Here is an 18645-nt window from a genome sequence, read left to right on the forward strand (position 1 = left end):
AAGTACCATCGAAGACACTTGTAGAGCACCTTTATAATCATCCAGTTACGTTGTGACGTTTGGTAGCACACAAAGTGTTCCTCCGGTATCCAGGAGTTACATAATCTCATAATCATAGGAAGATGTATAAGTAATGAAGAAAGTAATAGCAATATACTAAATGATCAAGTGCTAAGATAACGGAATGGGTCAAGTCAATCACATCATTCTCTAATGATGTGATCCCGTTAATCAAATGACAACTCATGTCTATGGCTAGGAAACTTAACCATCTTTGCTTCAACGAGCTAGTCAAGTAGAGGCATACTAGTGACACTATGTTTGTCTATGTATCCACACATGTACTAAGTTTCCGGTTAATACAATTCTAGCATGAATAATAAACATTTATCATGAAATGAGGAAATAAATAATAACTTTATTATTGCCTCTAGGGCATATTTTCCTTCAGCGCTTTGTTTTTCAACACGCAACTTGCCCTGACCCCTATCTAGTTCCATGCCCAACCCCAATATGTAAACCCACCCCCCCCCCTTTCTCATCAACATCTCGACTTCGCTCGTTGTTTGAGGTAAGTATAAAGGAGAGTAGATCTGTCCCGGGAATCGAAGGATACAGAAATATGAAATCGAGCACAGATTATAGGAAACAAGCAAATAGAATAGGTTGGATCCCATCTTTAACTGCACAGAGCAGCAGCCCAGTTGCATGTCCAAGCCAAACATGCAACTCAGGCCCGACATAGCTGCATGTCCACTCTCGGCACACAACTCGTTCCCAATCGAGTACCCCTATATAATTGTATTTTTTACAAATAAATGTCCACTTTTGTAATACACATTTTATATTTTCTGTATACACGACAACATTTTTAACACACACTAACCATTTTTTTCGAAATACATGATGAATAATTTTTCAAATACAGACCTAAGCATTTTTTAGAATACATGGTGAGCATTTTTCAAATTCATACTGAACATTTTTCTAAATGGAATGAATTTTTTTAAAAAAAAATATGCGAACATTTTTTTCACAATGCATCAAAAAATTCAAGAAAGTGTCATGATTTTTATTGAAATTTCTGAAGTTTCTTTTTTAAAAATCACGAACATTTTTATGAAAGTTATATTTTTTCCATTGTATAACACATTTTTTAAACATCACATTTTTTTGAAATGCATGAACATTTAAAAATGTCAACATTCTTTAAATTGTGAAACAATTTTTTATTGAGAATTCATTATTAAAATGAGAAAAAAATCGTGTTTTGAAAAAATATCCACACTCTAAAAATTGATGACGGATTTTCAAAAGTTGTGCATGTTTTTAAATTTAGTTCGAGAAGAAATTGTTTGGAATAGCAAATTGTGTTCTTTTTTTAAACAAAGGAATGATAAAATCTCTTCATATTTTAAAAATACATTTAAAATTTTCAAAATTGTTTCTGTTTTTAAAAATATCGGATATTTGAAAAAATCACAATCTGTATAAAAAAATTGAAAATTTTCAAACATGTTTTCTATTCTAGACGTTGTGTTATGTTCTTAAATGTTTCCGGTTTCTGATTGTCAACAACAGATGTTGGTTGGAGTAGTAGGAACAGAACAGTCGTTTCCCAATATGAGGTCTCGAGGTCAATTCCTATGTACTGCATCATGTGCAGTTTTTTCTGTCCCGCTCCAGTCAAAAAAAAAAATCAAAAAAGAGACTTAGAGCCTACGACGGTCTATGAAGTCTGGTGTTGCTATCCGTACATGAGCTCGTGGCGTTCAGATCTATTGGAAACTTTGTCAGAGACGGCTATTTCGTCAGGGTGTTGGTTCCCAAGACCTAAGTTCGGAGACTACCCGTCTGCTATATAGATTCACCGGCGATTATGCATAGCGGCGATGCCGGCGGCACGTCCTCGACTCATTCTGGTGGATGTGGCGATTCTGTGGCCCCTCAGGGACTACGTTGTAATTTGTTATCTTTGTGGGGTGCTACTTGTATCTTGTTGGGTTTATTAATAGATCTGTGGGCCTGTTCGCAAAAAAAAATTGTTGCAAAGATAAATGACGACAACAGGGACGGCAATATTGGATTTAAAGCCTGTGGGCTGAGTTATATACTCTATTGCCGCAAAAAAAACAAGTGTTATATACTCTAAAAGTGTCTGGCCCTTGACCCGTAGCGGCGCTGTTTGGTTCTGGCGCTCACGCGCTGATTATATGGGCCGGCCCACTACGAAACGAGGTTAATCGCTCGCCAACGCATACGCTATTGTTGAACGGTTGACTTAAAAAACGATTTTTCCTGAGGAAATACCCGAAAAAATCAAAAAAAATAAGAAATTCGGGAATCAAAAAATGTTCTATTTTCAAAGAAAACGTTCACAAACTTAAAAAACTCGATCAATTTGAAAAAAAGTCAACAACATTGAAAAATTTCAGTAATTTCAAAAAATTCTTGTATTTTTTTAAAAAAGTTCATTCATTTTTAAAAAGTCCACAATTTTAAAAATTAATCATTTTTCAAAAATGTTCATTGATTTCAGAAAATTTCATTAATTTTTAAAAAAACATCAATTGCAAAAAAATTCACGAAATTTAGAAAAGAGTTTATGATAGCCTTTTAAAAAAGGAAAAATTTGTTTTTGGCACTCTAGATTTTGCCAATTTTTCTTGTGCCACTCTAGATTTTGACATTTCACTTTTACTACTCTTAGCTTTTGACAATTATCACAATTGTCATTCTATGGCAAAAGTAAAATTATTTTATTTTATTTGTGCCATTCTTAGCTTTTGACAATTATCACAATTGCCACTTTGAAAATTTTGCTTTTCCCATGGGAATGAAATTTGTGATAATTGTCAAAAACTAAGAGTGGCAAAAGTAAAATATCAAAATCTAGAGTGGCCAAAATAAAATTTTCCCTTTTAAAAAAGTTCACGAAATTGAAAAAGTGTTCACTCATTTTGAAAAAATGTTAGCGAATCTGAAAAGGTTCATTGATTTGGACAGAAAAGTCAACGAATTTGAAAAAAAAATCATCAGTTTTGAAAAAAGTTCATCGATTTTAAAAGAGCATTCATCATTTTTTTTAAAATCATCGAATCTGGAAAATGTTCATCAAATCTAAAAAAATCATACATTTTCAGAATAGTTCTACTCAATTTAGAAAAAAGTTCATGAATTTTTAAAAAGTTCATCAATTTTTTAAAAACGTTTCCAAAATTGAAAAGTGTTTATAAATTTTACCTCATCAAGAAAAGTTAGCAAATATTAGGAAACTTCATGGATTGTTTGAAAATAATATCATCAATTTAAAGCTCGTCAAGTTTGAGAAATAAAGATCACGAATTTGAAAAAAAATTCCGTGCATTTAAGAAAACAAAGATAAAATAAAAAAGGAATAAAAAGGAAAAAAACAAATAACACTGCTAGGAAAACTGACCAGTGAACTGGAAAAACTGGTTCTGGAAGCTTAACAAAACCACGGCTTCGCGAACTTAAGAAGTAAAAATGGAAAAAGGAAGTACTTAACCACAGGTGTCGTCGTGGCCTAGTAGTTATTCCCTTTATCTCTCAAGGCCAGTTTTTTGATTGGGTCCTGCGAGACTAGACAGCTTAAGACAAGTATAGGTCTGAAACGGGGCAATTAGTGCCTTTTTGGGGAGAGCAATAATCGTGTTCCTAAATATTGCATTCGGCCAATTTAAAACTTGAAGGGCATTAAATAAATTGACATAGTATAGTACAGATGAAAAGAAAGATAATGAAAGTTTAATGGAATGAAATATATCTATACTGTTTTCAGCACATAGGAGTTTTTAAAGCTAAGACATAAAACATCCACTAAGACTGGTCTTAAGGATTACGATTGTGGCTTGTGGGAACAACAAATGGCTGTACTGCTGCTAACGTCTGGAGCAACTTTATTCAAATAGGACAGATTTCTTACAATTTTATCTCTAAATTCTTGCAACGGCTAGCTTTTTTTAAGGTGTCTAATTCAGTTATTCAATTACTCCCTCCATTCTTTTCTACATGTCGCATTAGCTTAGCTTTGTCCTAAGCTAAACATTATTATCTTTGACCAGCTATTTTATAAAATTCTTATAGTTTTGCAAGTCGCAACATTTGAATTCTATATTATGATAGTATTTTTTATAGTGAATCCAAAAACTTAAATCTTATGACATGAACCTATATAAATTTTTCGAAATCAATCGTTAAAGATACAAGTGTTTGACTTAGGACAAAGTTAATACGGCATCTAATAAAAAATAAAAGGAGTAATATATTAAAGAGTTAATGCATAAGGTTCTTAAATTTATCAAGGGGTGCTACTTAAATCCACAAAGTTTGAAAATATATTTCTGGAGCTTTATTATAAGTGGTACACCGTACGTCTCCAAACTTGTTAAATTACTACCAAAAATATGTTTTCAAGATTTGTGAACCTAGATGACATAAATTTAGGAGCTGCTCATGCATTTAACTTTTAACTTTAGATGAAAAGAGAGCAGGGTGTCACCCTGCTTGCTTGGCTCGCTCGGTGCGAGCAAGCCCACCTGGGTTTGAGTCCGAAGGTGACCCAAGTTCGAGTCCCGAGTAGTTCTGGATGGTTTTTTTTAACAGTAGTTGTGCTCCTGCTGCTTTTAAGGAACCTGATCCAAAGAAGACATCACATCACGGTTTTTTGTTGAACACATCACGGGTTTGACCAAACGAACTCGTCCACGACGCAGAGATACGTGGGATCACATCAAGGGTCTGTTTGGTTGGAGACTAGTATGGCTAAGCCAAAGTGTGGCTAGCCACACAAGTATGGCAAGCTATACAAGTGTGGCTGAGAAATTAAACGCCAAACTTTGGCAATAGTTGGCAAAGAAATTATCTCTATGACAAGTGCGCCATAGGGGCAATAAAATGTGGCAAGCCGAAGTGTGGCAAAAACCAAACACATGTCAACTAAAAGCAACTCTAAAGGGCCGACCCATTTCGTCCGCCTGCGTCCGTTTGGGTCGGCGCGGACACAGGGCCGGCCCTGAGGGGGGGGGGGCAGGAGGGGCGACCGCCCCGGGCCCCCAGAATCCAGGGGCCCCTCCCCAGATAGCCTGTGGGCTTGCTCTAGGAAAACCATGGGCCGTGGCCAGGCGTGGACACCGGTAGACGACGTATCGAGGCCTTCATATTCCTTTTCTATTTTTGCGATTCGTTTCCTACTTTCCTCCACGTTCCATCACGTAGCCATCCTGAAATCATGTGGCATACCTAATTCCAAGTTTCCAACCTGCATACACCGCCGCCATCACTTCGCGAAAAATCAAGGAGGTTAGATGCGGAGCTGCTCATGCATTTAACTTTTAACTTTAGATGAAAAGAGAGCAGGGTGTCACCCTGCTTGCTTGGCTCGCTCGGTGCGAGCAAGCCCACCTGGGTTTGAGTCCGAAGGTGACCCAAGTTCGAGTCCCGAGTAGTTCTGGATGGTTTTTTTTAACAGTAGTTGTGCTCCTGCTGCTTTTAAGGAACTTGATCCAAAGAAGACATCACATCACGGTTTTTTGTTGAACACATCACGGGTTTGACCAAACGAACTCGTCCACAACGCAGAGATACGTGGGATCACATCAACGGTCTGTTTGGTTGGAGACTAGTATGGCTAAGCCAAAGTGTGGCTAGCCACACAAGTATGGCAAGCTATACAAGTGTGGCTGAGAAATTAAACGCCAAACTTTGGCAATAGTTGGCAAAGAAATTATCTCTATGACAAGTGGGCCATAGGGGCAATAAAATGTGGCAAGCCGAAGTGTGGCAAAAACCAAACACATGTCAACTAAAAGCAACTCTAAAGGGCCGACCCATTTCGTCCGACTGCATCCGTTTGGGTCGGCGCGGACACAGGGCCGGCCCTGAGGGGGGGGGGGGGGCAGGAGGGGCGACCGCTCCGGGCCCCCCGAATCCAGGGGCCCCTCCCCAGATAGCCTGTGGGCTTGCTCTAGGAAAACCATGGGCCGTGGCCAGGCGTGGACACCGGCAGACGACGTATCGAGGCCTTCATATTCCTTTTCTATTTTTGCGATTCGTTTCCTACTTTCCTCCACGTTCCATCACGTAGCCATCCTGAAATCATGTGGCATACCTAATTCCAAGTTTCCAACCTGCATACACCGCCGCCGTCACTTCGCGAAAAATCAAGGAGGTTAGATGCGGAGAAGCAGCCGTCCTGTTCGCGATAAGAACTTGCGTCCCTGCTCATTTTCTTCAAATTCCGTTCCTAATTCTGATCAGCAGTACGTGGTCTCACCGATTTCTATTTCGGGGCCTCCCAATCGCTCGAGTGTCTAGCCAGTATTCAGAACACGCTTTGCCCTTTCACCTTGGGCACTGGACAAGCACACACACATCATCGCCGATCCGTCGAGCTCTAGAGCCGGACGCGAACGAGTACAAATCGCTGAATGCCCGATGGCCGATGCCGACTCATCGAAGGTACTAGCAGCTGGGGCGCACCCCTGGCGCGCCGCCTGAGCGGTAGCTCGGCGGTGCCAGCTGGGAAAGCGTCCCTTCAGCTAGTTTGTTCATCTCTTGTTGGCACATACTGTTAGAGGTAGCATATACAAATGCGAGATATCAACTATATGAACTTAATTACAAAGTCATTTGATGAACTTCAAATATCACTGATGCAAAAGTCAAGTAGGATTACATCTGGAAGTCATGGGAAAAAATAACGGTTCCAATTGAAGCAACACCCACGCTTCCAAGAAGGCAAGACAATGATGCAATACGTATACAGAAGCTACCAACCTTTGAGCCATCACCCGCCCCCGCCTTGAATATGAACACCAGCATGACTGCCAGCGCCACCTTGTCAATCCCCCCTCCACCGGTCCTCTTCCTCGTCAGCCCACCGACCGTGCCGGATCCCATCCGGAGCACACCGTCCCTCCCGCTCCATCGCGCATACAGATAGTTGAGGTACGGAACGAGGCACATCGCCGTGAATGCCGCCATGAGCTCCAGCGTCTCGCTGGAGCTGCAGTGGTGTACTGTGGCGGGCGAGCATGCCGATGAGATGACGAAGTCCACTGCAGCCATTGATGTTGCTGCTACCGACAACTTGATGTCGTTGTTAGCTTGTTACCTGCCTATGTCAGACATCTGTATAAATGGAAAATGAAATCTTAAGCAAATTATTTTGTGATTAATTCTAATGAATTGCTCAAACAGACATCTGTATAAATGGAGTGGAAAGCAACGACAAGTTATAAGTCGAAATTTTAGAAGTATGAACCAGAACATACCTGCAAAATGTAAATGGGTTCCCTGGCACTGCACATTGACGAATGGAATTGCAAGTTCTCTTTCATATTCTCAATCCTTACTTTGCAAAGCATCAGACAGTTGTATTAGTGCCGGCTCGAATTCTTTGTTGCAGTTAAATGATAGGTAGAGAGGAAGTTAACTTTGATTCATGACCGTTGATCTGAAAGTGACACCGACAAAGCTGAGTCTCCATGCAGAGAAACTAATGTGAACATGAGACTGTAAAACAAATAGGATGAGTTGCCTGTAATTGATTGTCAACATAAAATAGTACTTTAACCCAACCACCCATGGCAGTACATTATATCATTAAAGTGAAGTACATTGAAATTTTGTAAGCTACTATAAGGGTAGAGGATAAGCTCACATAAAAAACAGCAAGGTTATGAATTTCTTCAATCTCAACAAAGTAATTGGAATTCCAAACATATGAAGTCTTAGTTATCACACAGATTAGAGAATAGAATTGGGAAAGCACAAATGAAAAGAAAATATCTGAACCATCATGCAGTCAGATTGAGAATTTAAAACTAACTCACACGAGAATGGCTCGTCAGCATTGTCGCAGAGAAAAAAAATAGAAACACATGAGAATGGAGTTAATGAGCACATGGATCACAAGCAAGCTACTGAACAGATAAAACAAAGCGCAAGAGGAAGATAAGCGACAGAATGAGATGGAGAGAGTAGAATTGTGAAAGCGTCAAAAGAAAATATCTGAACCATCATGCAATCATAAATAAAATCTTAGTTCTACATGGCCAAATCGGATGAAAGAACAGAAGCACACAAAGATCATACAGAAAATTTTATCCAATATATGAAAATTAAAAAATCACACTTTGACAATTTTACTGGTAATTAACAAACATGCGAGCACATAATCCCTTGTTTTATTTCGAAGAGGCAAAACATCAAACATCTAGCATCAAGAGAGGTTTAATCATATAATATAATGCCTAAACCAGCAGGTAAATGCAAATAAAAAGTGTGGTAGATATGTAGAAGCGTGGCAAAAATATGAAGCATGGCAAAAATAAAAGCATGGCAAATAATATCAGTGAAGGAGTCCAACAATGCTCGTCATCAAGAAGTCACGTTTTGGCTACTGGCCAGCTCAATCGACATGCATTAATTAACATGGATGTCATTTCAATTGGCATCATAGGCTTGCTAAGTACAGGACCACATACCATTACAAACATCAGCACACAACCTACAGAAAAAACATTACAAACGTCAGTGTAATGTACCTCATCTGTTGTGACCTCAATTTCAGCAGATTCTCTTGAACTCTCACTATGTGTACTGCTCCTCCTACAACAGAAAATGGCATGCAACATAACACTTGAGTTCATGTGGGATAGAGTTGTGTTCTGGTATTGGTTAATTCAACAAAAAATAAGATAGTAACAGAGGGCAGCCAACTGATGTGCACAGTTGCATCTACCTCTGCACAAATATAACTCTTGCATCATGTGCATAGTTGCAGCTACATTTTTTCATCATTTCACACCAAGCTAGCTTGACATACTGGAGCTCTTTACTAAATATGAATGTAAATAAAATCATGCACACTGGTCACCACTCAAATGAATATTGACTTCTGCAGGAGCTTCACTAAATGAATGTAAGCAAAATGAATCTTAAAAAATAGTTGTGCAAATTATAACAGCTCCAAGACAGCTAGCAATCGGTACTTTTTCTATGGATTTAGATATGGCAGAACTTGCAACAACTACAAAAAAAATATACAACAACTCATCTTCTCTGAACACAAAACAACACCGGCGTCAAGTCATACCAGTTACTGAAGGAAGCTTCAGGGCATTATCAACCGGAGTAGCATTGACTGAGATCTGCCTCCGCTTGCGCTGCGATATGCCCAAAACCTGGCTTTGAACCAAAGTTGGTCCTCGAACGGATCCATAGCTGCCAGGCTTGGTCGATATCCTGGAAGGGAAGCACCCTTTGTATCCAGTTACAGCAATCAACACATCTTCTCCTGGAATTAAGACAGCACAATCAGATGAAAATGTCCTGTTTTTTTAATCCGTGCCACACACATCTTCTCACCAGTTAAGTAACTTCAATGGCCCCCTCACATACATCACATTAATCTTTGCTTCTACAATTCGACAAGCAACAGAGAAGAGAGACACAAATGATCTTCAGACTCAAACAACTCGCCACCATCTCCTTTGTGTTACTTCAAACTGCAAGCACACGCCTAACTACCTAAGATCTCATTTCCTCCATTTTACACACATCTTCTCACCAGTTAAGTAACTTCAATGGCCCCCTCACATACATCACATTAATCTTTGCTTCTACAATTCGACAAGCAACAGAGAAGAGAGACACAAATGATCTTCAGACTCAAACAACTCGCCACCATCTCCTTTGTGTTACTTCAAACTGCAAGCACACGCCTAACTACCTAAGATCTCATTTCCTCCATTTTCAACATCTACATTCTCACATCAGGAACAAATGTGCACCATCACTACATAGCTTGGTTAACTAAACTAAGCTGATCTTCGATAGGGTAAAACGAAAATGAATAATCTGAAAGCTAGCACAGTTTACCCCGACAAAGTATGCAGGGCAAAAATGCCCTAAACTCGCTGCCCTCGGCCAGGCCTTGCGTGACGGCGCAAATGGGAGGGCTGGCCCCGCGAGACGGGTAGATCCGACATCGCCGCCGCCCCTGTGAGAGGGACGAGGGGGATGGGAGGAGAGCAAAGTGTTGAAATCCTCTATACTCTTGCCGATTTTTATATGAACTGAGTTTCGACTTTCGAGGCTTTGTAGTCAGATTCAAACGTTTAGGTAACAGATGGTCAAAGGCCCAAACTTCTCGACCAAACTCCAGGGTGGAGTAAGCCATCAAAGGCTTTTGCATAAAAGTGGCCGAGGATCTAAATAATGTATGTCAAGTTAAGTAATACAGTGTAAGCATTCAGATTAACTTCTGCTATAATACGAGTCATTTACACTGAAAAGTGATTCGTTTTGGCTTAAGGATTTGTTGCCACGACATGATCCTCATATCTCCCTGCATTTTCCACTTGCAGCAAAATATGCCATCACACTGAGTAAAAGACTGGACACTTAAATCTTGAAAAGTTTCGAATAATCACAACAAGATGCTCGTTCGTCTCTAAATTCAGACTGCACTGCAAGAAGAACCCCGAGCCATAATCATGAAATACCTAATCAAACTATCCCCAACATTTGCCCAAGATTGAGCGTGTATTACTCTAAACCATCCCCAAGATTTCAACAAACTTAAGAGATCGCAGTTCCACACCCTGACCAAGAAAATAATCATTGTTCCATACTCCAAATCACAAGCCAGCAAGCAAGAAGACCTGATTCAGGCTATACCTTTTCCTTTCTCGGGAGCACGTCCTTGGCGTACGACGGTTCCACCTGCTTGAGAAGAAACCAAGAAACGCTCAAGAACGCACTCCAGTAACTCCAAGAAACAACATCACGAACGCTCATCACCTGCTCCTCCTCACCGTCCTCCATGATAACCGCCCGCTGCTGTCGCAGGATATGGTGGAACTCCAGTTCCTAGTTGAACAACCCCATCACGTCCCTCGGCACCATCATCCTCCTCCCTGCCGTGGAGCTTGACCCAAGGCGAAGGGGAAGGCGAAGTCGAGGATGCTGCCCGCGGAGGTTGGGGGAAAAAGGTGCCAGAAAGGGAACGGCGGACAGCCTGCCCTTCCCGTCGACCCACGCCACAGCGAAGCTCGACCCATCGGCGCCTCCTCCGGCGTAGTCGTGGGAGGGGGTGGAGGAACTGCTGCTGCCCGTGGAGCTCGGAGGAGAAGGAATCGCGGCGAGCTCCTTGCCCTTCCGGGGGTCCACCACCATGGCGGGGCTCGACCCATCGGTGCCGCCTCCGGCCTGCTCGAGGTGGAGGGGCGCCGCGTGGGGAGGTGGCGGCGCGAGGAGAATAATCGAGGGAGAGGAGAGAAGGCGACGGCGTCAAGCGAGAAGGGGGGCGTGCGGAGGGGACCTGGCTAGGTCTTGCCCGTCTTGGGTTTTTTTTTCTATCGCTAGCACAGTAAACGGACACGTGTACCCTGTGGTTACTCGCCGTTTGCGCGACCCCTAATGGGTTTAATATTATATTACTGTTCTTATCCCTCTATACGTACATTACTAATTAAGTATTTTATCCCTCGCATACATGATGCATAGCTCGCATCCTTCAACCGTTGACATCAACATCAGGGGAATTAATGTTAGTGTGTTTGAGAGTACAGTTAATTCATTGGGGTGTGTGTGTGTGTGGGGGGGGGGGGGGGGGGGGGGGGGGGACGGACGGGACGGGACATGCACAATCTGCTAGTGTTGATGAACATCCAATTTTACCTTTTTCTGAATTATTAAAGATTATAAATTTCACATTGCCAGATGGTATAATGCTATGGAGATTTTTGAGCATGTCACTGAATTTATTTGTGATCCTAATGTCTGTATTATATTGTGTCTTATTTATAGTTCATCTGACGGTGGCATCAATCGAAAGACGAAGCTTTTCAAAGTTAAAATTATTAAAGAACTATTTAAGGTCAAGAATGACTAATGAAAATTTTAATAGCTTGGCATCAATGTGCTCAAGAAGAAATTATTGGAAGAGATTGACATGAACCTTATCAGAATTGAGTTTGCATCGAAAAATGATATAATTTTTAAAGTAATATGTATAATTTCTGCATATGTATTTTTTTGGATGCATTCAAGTGTCCATATGTAAATTTTCATATATAAGTATAATTAATATTATTGTATGTTGTTTATACTAGGGGCCCCGAAATTTAGTTTCGTCCCGGGCCCCCAAAATCTCAAGACCGTCACTACGCGGACAAAGTGGCGGCCCAAATCCAAATCACGTCCGCGCCGACGCATTTGCGCCCCAAATGCGTCGGCGCGGATGCCGAACGGACGCTTCGCGCGCCTTCCCGCTGTCCGCCGCGTCTTCACATGGCGGCTGTCCAACTACCCGCTGCCCACGGGTCAGCTTAATTTATGACGACGGGCCCGTGCGTCAGCGACGGCGCTCGTCCTATTTTAAGCCGACCGTGCGGCGGGGCCGTCCTCATCCAAACTCGTCGTCCACATCTGCCATCCTTTGCTCCCTCGTCGTCGACAAACCCTAGCCACCACAACCACAACGAGATGGGCCTCTACTCCGGCGCCAGCGGCAGCAAGGCTAAGGGCAAGTCCCCCGCCACCCCTTTCCCCTCGGAGTTCCTCCCGCCTCCGCCGGCGCCGGCGCCTCGCCGGCAAAGGCAGCGCGTGAACGTGCCAGTGCACCAGCGGAGTGACACTGGCAGCACCACCAGCCTCTGTCGTATCCCGACATGACGCTGCCGCACGACTGACATCTGGATTCAGATAGGATCCCAGTGTCGGCGGCGTCGCGGTCGGCTCGTGCTCACGCGGAGGAGGTGCGGCGCCGGCGGGCGCTGCTGACGCCGGAGCAGCGCCGCGACCCCGCCTACGCAACCGACTCGCCCAACTGGGCGAGGTGGTTCGCCTTCGAGCACGAGGAGGCGAGGCGACGGGGCGTGCGCGAGGTCGACCGGAGGTCGCCGCCACCGGCGCTCGTCGTCCGCGAGGAGGACCAGGCGGCGGAGGACGCCTATCAGGCGGCCCTTGCGGCCGTCTACTGGGAGAGCGAGGAGGACGAGTGGCGCAGGGCGGAGGTGGCGGAGGCGAAAGAGGAGGCACGGTACGAGGCGGCAATGGCGCAGGCCCTTGCCCTCTTCGCGGCGGGCGACAGCGTGGTGCCGCCGGTGGCCCCGCCGTCCCCTATCAAGCCGGAGCTGGAGCGGGAGCCGAAGCCATCCCCCATCGAGCGCTACTCCTGGACAGGAATAGTGTGCAAGTGGGCACGCGCGCCGCCGGTCTGGATGGGAGCGACACCGGCTCGGAAGACGGCGTACCTCGAGCACTGGCGCAAGATCAGGGTGGCCGAGGAGCGCCGCGACGGCGAGTACCTCGAGATGCTCGAGCGCGATCTCGAGAAGGAGCAGCGCGAGGCCGAGGAGGAGGCGCGCCAGGCCGTGGCTGTACAGGCGGGCGCACACCCCCCGCGCCGGCACTGCTCGACATGACGGCGCTCTGGAACACGGCGTTCGCCTGGGCCGGGCCGGCGCCGACGCTCATCGACCTCAGGACACCGAGGACGACGACGATGCCTAGGGCAGCGCGCCGTCTCGTAGTTTAGGCTGTTTTTATTTTTTTTAAATGCAAATATGGACGCGTGGACTCTTGCCGGTCTTCGTGGCCGGCTTTAATGTTTAATTAATATTATTTCTTTTTTTAATATGCATGCGTTTATTTTGTTTTTGCATCGTCAAAATGGACTCAGGCTAGCGTTAGGCGCACGCGCCGACCTAAATATGGAAGCGGACATCCGTATCCGTCTAACCGACCTAAATAAATAAAAAAGCGAACAAAATCGTCGTCCGTTTAAGTCAGTCCGTTGGAGTTGCTTTATGAGTGCCAAATTTTGGCTTGGTAAATTGTGGCCGGTAACCAAACAGACCCCAAATACGGCTGGGACGCCAAGAAACGCAGACATGGCTCGTCGGAGCTCTGAATCTCTAAGATGTGCAGTGCATTGCTGGTGCAGCGCAACACTGTCGGAGGACGAAGCTACTGGACTGGACTGGAGTAGACTATGGTGTCCTGTCTCTCTCTCTGATCTTGGACCCCCCGGCACCTAACGACGGAAGCTTTTTGCCTTTTTCCCCTGTCTCGGATCCTCGCAGAGATCTGGCGATCCATCTAACCCCCAGCCTCTTCTCTTCCCCCAGGCGCACATTGCCTCCGATTCACCGGCCATCAACCGACCCCGCGCGGTCCGGCATTGCCGTGCCCCTGCTCGCCGCCGCCGACTAAATGGGGTCGTTTAACGGCCACATGCTGCCAGGGACGCTGTTCCTGGCGGTGGGCCTGTGGCGGGTGTGGTCCGCCGTCGCGCGCTTCGCCGCCGACCCGCCGGCGTTCCGCGTCCGCGCGTGGTGCCCCCTCGACCTCCCCGGGGCGCCCCGCCTCCTGGAGCTCTACGTGGTGGCCGGCGGCACGTTCCTCGACATGTGCCTGGAGCTCGGCGGCGGCGTCCTCGCCGGCCGCGGCGATGGGCTCGCCCCGGAGTCCAGCCTCATCTACCTCGAGCACGCCGGCATGCTCCTCATGTTCTTCCTCTTCGGCGCGCTCGCCCTCCTCTCCCAGAAGCGCAGCAGGTGCGTTGCCGTCCTTCTCCGTACTCCGTGGATCTGTCAACTCTGTTCTTGAGTTTTTTTTAAGTTGGTGTAAATTGTAATGCCATTCTTCAGATAGCTCAAAATTGGTAGAATTTGCGTGAAATTCGTAGCACCAAAAGTCCAGCTGAGACATAAATTTGGTAATGTTTGATTTCTTTGCATAATAATCTTTTGTTAAAGGTCACATTTTATTTGTTGTCAATTTCAGAAACATGATCAGCCAGTTTTGATGACCATCTCAGATAGATTTTCCTTGATGTGATAAGCTCACTGCAATGGCGATCACCGCAGGTACCTGCCCCTGACCGACGGCGAGCTGTGCCTGGTGGCGGCGGCAGCGTTCACGTCGGAATTCCTGCTCTTCTCCTACCACTCGGCCACTCACACAGGGCTGGAGGGGTACTACCACCACCTCCTCGTCATCCTCATCGGCCTCTGCATCCTCGCCGCCGTCCTTGGCGCGCTCTTGCCGGCGAGCTTCCCCGTCGACGTCGCTGCCGGCATGCTCATGGCGCTGCAGGGGCTGTGGTTCTACCAGACGGCGCTCACGCTGTACGGCCCCATGCTCCCGGCCGGGTGCGACCGAGATGCCAGCGGCCACCAAGTCGAGTGCCACAGCCGCGCCGCAGTGGAACGCGCCGAGCAGCTGGCTAACTTCCAGCTGTTCGGGGCTGTGTTCCTCGCCTTCGTCTACGTGCTTGGGTGCTATGCCGTCGCCGCGGCCATGTTCGGGCACCCTGACCTGGCGGCCATGCATGACGAGCACGTCGCCGCCCTGGAGTGCCGCGGCGGCGGCGGCCCCTGCGCCGAGGAGTGCGTGGTCTAGTGGCGTCTGATCAGTACATATCTGTAGCTCTGTTCTTGCCTCGGTATACTCAGTAGCAAGCGCAAAACATTATGATGTGATATGTTGTTGTTAGTAGTGCTGTTTCAATTGTGAGCGACGTTTGAAATGAAACTTTGCGAAGTGAGAAAAGTTTCAAATGGAAAATACTAGCTGGATCAAAAGTTTTGCCACTTTGCTGATGCTTCATCCTACAAGTCAGTGCCTTCCCGCAGAAAATATTAATGCTCTTTTCATGTGTACTGTATGTGATGCATGCTCTCCACTCGTATCGGCAGATATGTATGTCATGGCAGATGGTAGTTAAGTGGGCTCCTGCACAAATTGCTATCAAGCTTTTATAAACCCAATCTGTTGTTTTGCAACCAGTAGCATACATCTGTACAGATGAGATTAGAAATGGTAGCATGTAGGCAACCAAACCAATAATGCGTGCCAGAGAATATGTAGCATCACGATGTATTACAGGTGCATAGTAGGCCACAAAGTCGACGTTGTAAGAACAAATAACCGAGTGCAACAGAGATAAATCGGGGCACTGTAGTATCAAAGTAAATGAGAGATGCAAACAAGCATTGTCGTTGCATGAGTCCGCATTCTAATTTTGTGGATATATATACGCTACATAGGCATGGTTGTGCAGATGTGGCCAGCAAGGCAGCAAGGATTCAAAAACTTATTACTGCCAGAAAATACTCCAGATAGAAAGTGGAGACAATGACAATAAACTGAAGTTTTTTGATGAACAAAACTGAAGCCTTTCTTCAAGTGAGACTATAGCTTGGCTAAATGTTTGGTGGACCAAGTTTATCGAAAAATATATGAACATTCACAATAAAAAATCTATATGATGTGAAAGTATATACTCCCTCCGTTTTTATTTACTCCGCATATTAGCTTTGGTCAAAGTCAAACTTTATAAAATTTGACAAAGTTTGTAGACAAAAATATTAACTTATACAATAAGAAATCAACACCATTAGATTTATTATCAAATGTACTTCCACATAGTATAAATTTGTTATCGTAAATATTTATATTTTCTTCTATAAACTTGGTCAAACTTTACGAAGTTTGACTTTAGTCAACTCTAATATGCGAAGTAAATAAAAACGGAGGGAGTACAATAGTGAATCTAATGGTATTGATTTAATATTATACTCTCTCCGTCCCAAATTAAGTGACTCAACTTTGTAGTACTAACTTTATACTAAAATTAGTATAAAGTTGAGCCACTTATTTTGGAACGGAGGAAGTATATGTTAATATTTACTTTGTCGTTTGACTTTGATCAAAGCAATTATGTGAAGTAAATAAAAACGAAGGGAGTATGATGGTATCATACCAGGAGTTAACCCTTGGCCGTCGGAGAGTGCTCGTCGGAAGTCAAAGAAGGCAGCCTGCACAAAGCAAAGAACATACGAGAACATATCCCATTAGTCTGAGCACCATCAATATGCCTCTGGAGTCTTACAAACCAAGTCGACGATAGTCAGTTTAGCCTCGTGCCTCACGGTGCGGCTGAAGTTGTGGTGCCGGAGGAAGGAGATGAACCGCCGCTACCGGAAGCGCGACACGCAGGGGAACTCCAGCTCCGGCGAGCGCTTGCGCTTGCCGGCCGCGGTGAAGCCGAGACTCGCTGGAGGTGGGGGGCCGCATTGCTCTGGCGCCGTTGCTCGCTGACTGGGCCGGGGGATTTGGGGATTGAAGGAGACTTCTATACGTGGGACCCAGAATTATGGCGCGCACCTGTGCCGGGGCGCGTCGCGTTGGGCTGCGTTGCGTCGCACTGTGGTGCGCTGCACTGCTTCGCGTCCGGTTGCGCCGCAGGCGGCGGAGCATTCCGATGAATGATTTTTTTAGTTCTTTTGGACCGTTGGACAACTGTTACAGCTCTTATATTATGATGAGAAGGAGGAAGTAGTAAATATTTTCTAAAAATTCTGTTTTTCTAGATATTTGTGTTAGTGTCGCAAGTAAGGTTGACAATTTTCATGCGAAACGGAGCAGTGGTGTTTCGTCGGTGAAAAAAATAAATTTGGGTGTGACATTTTGGGTAACAATTGATGTTCGATTTGTTTTTTTACACATGCCAAAATGCTTAACTTTTTTGCTTAAAATTTTTCACGTAGCATTAGCATGTGACAAAGAACACACACAAAAATTAAGATTTTTTGACATTTCAAAATTCATTTTTCATGGCAGGAGCACGTGCTCCCGGGAGCCGAATTGCATTTCCGCTGAAGTCCTTCTTTTAGTCCGATTAACATAAAGAATCTAGTTTTAATTTAACAAAAACCTTGTGTGATGAGATCAGCCAATTAATTTGCCCTACGGGTGGACATGCAGCGAGAAGAAAACAGAATGTACTGGATCAGCTGGGGAGAAAATGAAACTTTCAAAGGAGGGATGGTTTGCGCTCAGTGACCTCCGTTCCTTCAAAATGGCGATGCTAGCTAAGCAAGGACGGGGCTAATTTAATATTCTAACTCTCTGTATGCACAAGTCCTCTGAACAAAATACTTTTCAAATGAAGATATTCTCACTACTAGAGACATGCATCGGGGACTCGGCAAACAAGTTGCCGAGCCCTAGGTGGGGTACCAAGCACAAAAAAGACACTTGACGTGTTGGACGGAGACGACGGCTGCCACATGGTACAGATGTTTGCTGAGTGCCGATGAATTCAAAAGATATATACTGAGTACTTAGCTCGAATTGGGGCGGTGAAGCAGAGGCGGTGCAGCAGCATAGGAGCGGCCATTCGAAGCGGAGAGAGGAGGAGGAGCGTCGGAGGGGCGGCGGGTGTGCGGCTCGAACCCGATGGCGCCACGGCGGCGAGGGGAGCTCAAATCATACGGCGGCGCGGCGACGATGCAGCAGCGGATGAGCGGCCAATTCGGCCGATTTGGAGGAGAGCAGCGGCGGAACCGAAGGCGGGGGAGGTGGAGCGACCGGATCTGGTAGTGGGGCGACAACCGTGACTGCAGCCGACCAAGGTGGGGCAAAACCGGGGCGGCGGCAGCATGTAGGCAGAGGCGAGATTGGGGACAATGGTCGCGCGCGACGAAGGCCCCGGGCGGGGAGGGGGGGGGGTTGGTTGTGGGCGGCTGTGGTGGACGAGGCGGTGGGGTCGTCGGAGTCTGCCATGGCCCGGGCGACGGGCAAACGGAAGGAAAATGAAAACGG

At 45.4% G+C, this 18645-nt stretch overlaps 1 protein-coding gene and 1 long non-coding RNA gene across 3 annotated transcripts; one reads left to right on the plus strand and one right to left on the minus strand.

The window, feature by feature from the left end:
• Window positions 1-6639: 6639 nt before the first annotated feature.
• On the minus strand, window positions 6640-11408 carry LOC125539735 (uncharacterized). Of its 2 annotated transcripts, none has more exons than XR_007296974.2 (6): window positions 10831-11408; window positions 10708-10752; window positions 9122-9322; window positions 8571-8634; window positions 7296-7536; window positions 6640-7152 (listed from the first exon to the last, which is right to left on the minus strand). It is a non-coding gene; the product is annotated as an uncharacterized LOC125539735 (long non-coding RNA). The 2 variants fall into 2 exon arrangements; XR_007296973.2 differs by having other exon boundaries at window positions 7296-7477; window positions 10831-11379.
• A 2555-nt stretch (window positions 11409-13963) lies between these two features.
• Window positions 13964-15629, plus strand: LOC125534104 (uncharacterized). Its single transcript, XM_048697400.2, has 2 exons — window positions 13964-14591; window positions 14904-15629. Exons 1-2 carry the CDS (start codon window positions 14248-14250, stop codon window positions 15436-15438), a joined length of 879 nt encoding a protein of 292 aa, XP_048553357.1. The 5' UTR covers window positions 13964-14247; the 3' UTR covers window positions 15439-15629.
• Window positions 15630-18645: the final 3016 nt, after the last annotated feature.

Source organism: Triticum urartu, chromosome 2A (assembly GCF_056163025.1).
Source record: "Triticum urartu cultivar PI428250 chromosome 2A, HENAU_Tu73, whole genome shotgun sequence".
Classification (NCBI taxonomy): domain Eukaryota; kingdom Viridiplantae; phylum Streptophyta; class Magnoliopsida; order Poales; family Poaceae; genus Triticum; species Triticum urartu.

What these genes read in the sequence shown, in the direction of transcription:
- LOC125534104 (XM_048697400.2), top strand. Translation starts at nt 14,248, where the DNA reads ATGGGGTCGTTTAACGGCCACATGCTGCCAGGGACGCTGTTCCTGGCG. An exon ending in CTCTCCCAGAAGCGCAGCAG is followed by an intron (nt 14,592 to 14,903) that starts GTGCGTTGCCGT and finishes CGATCACCGCAG; the next exon opens with GTACCTGCCCCTGACCGACG.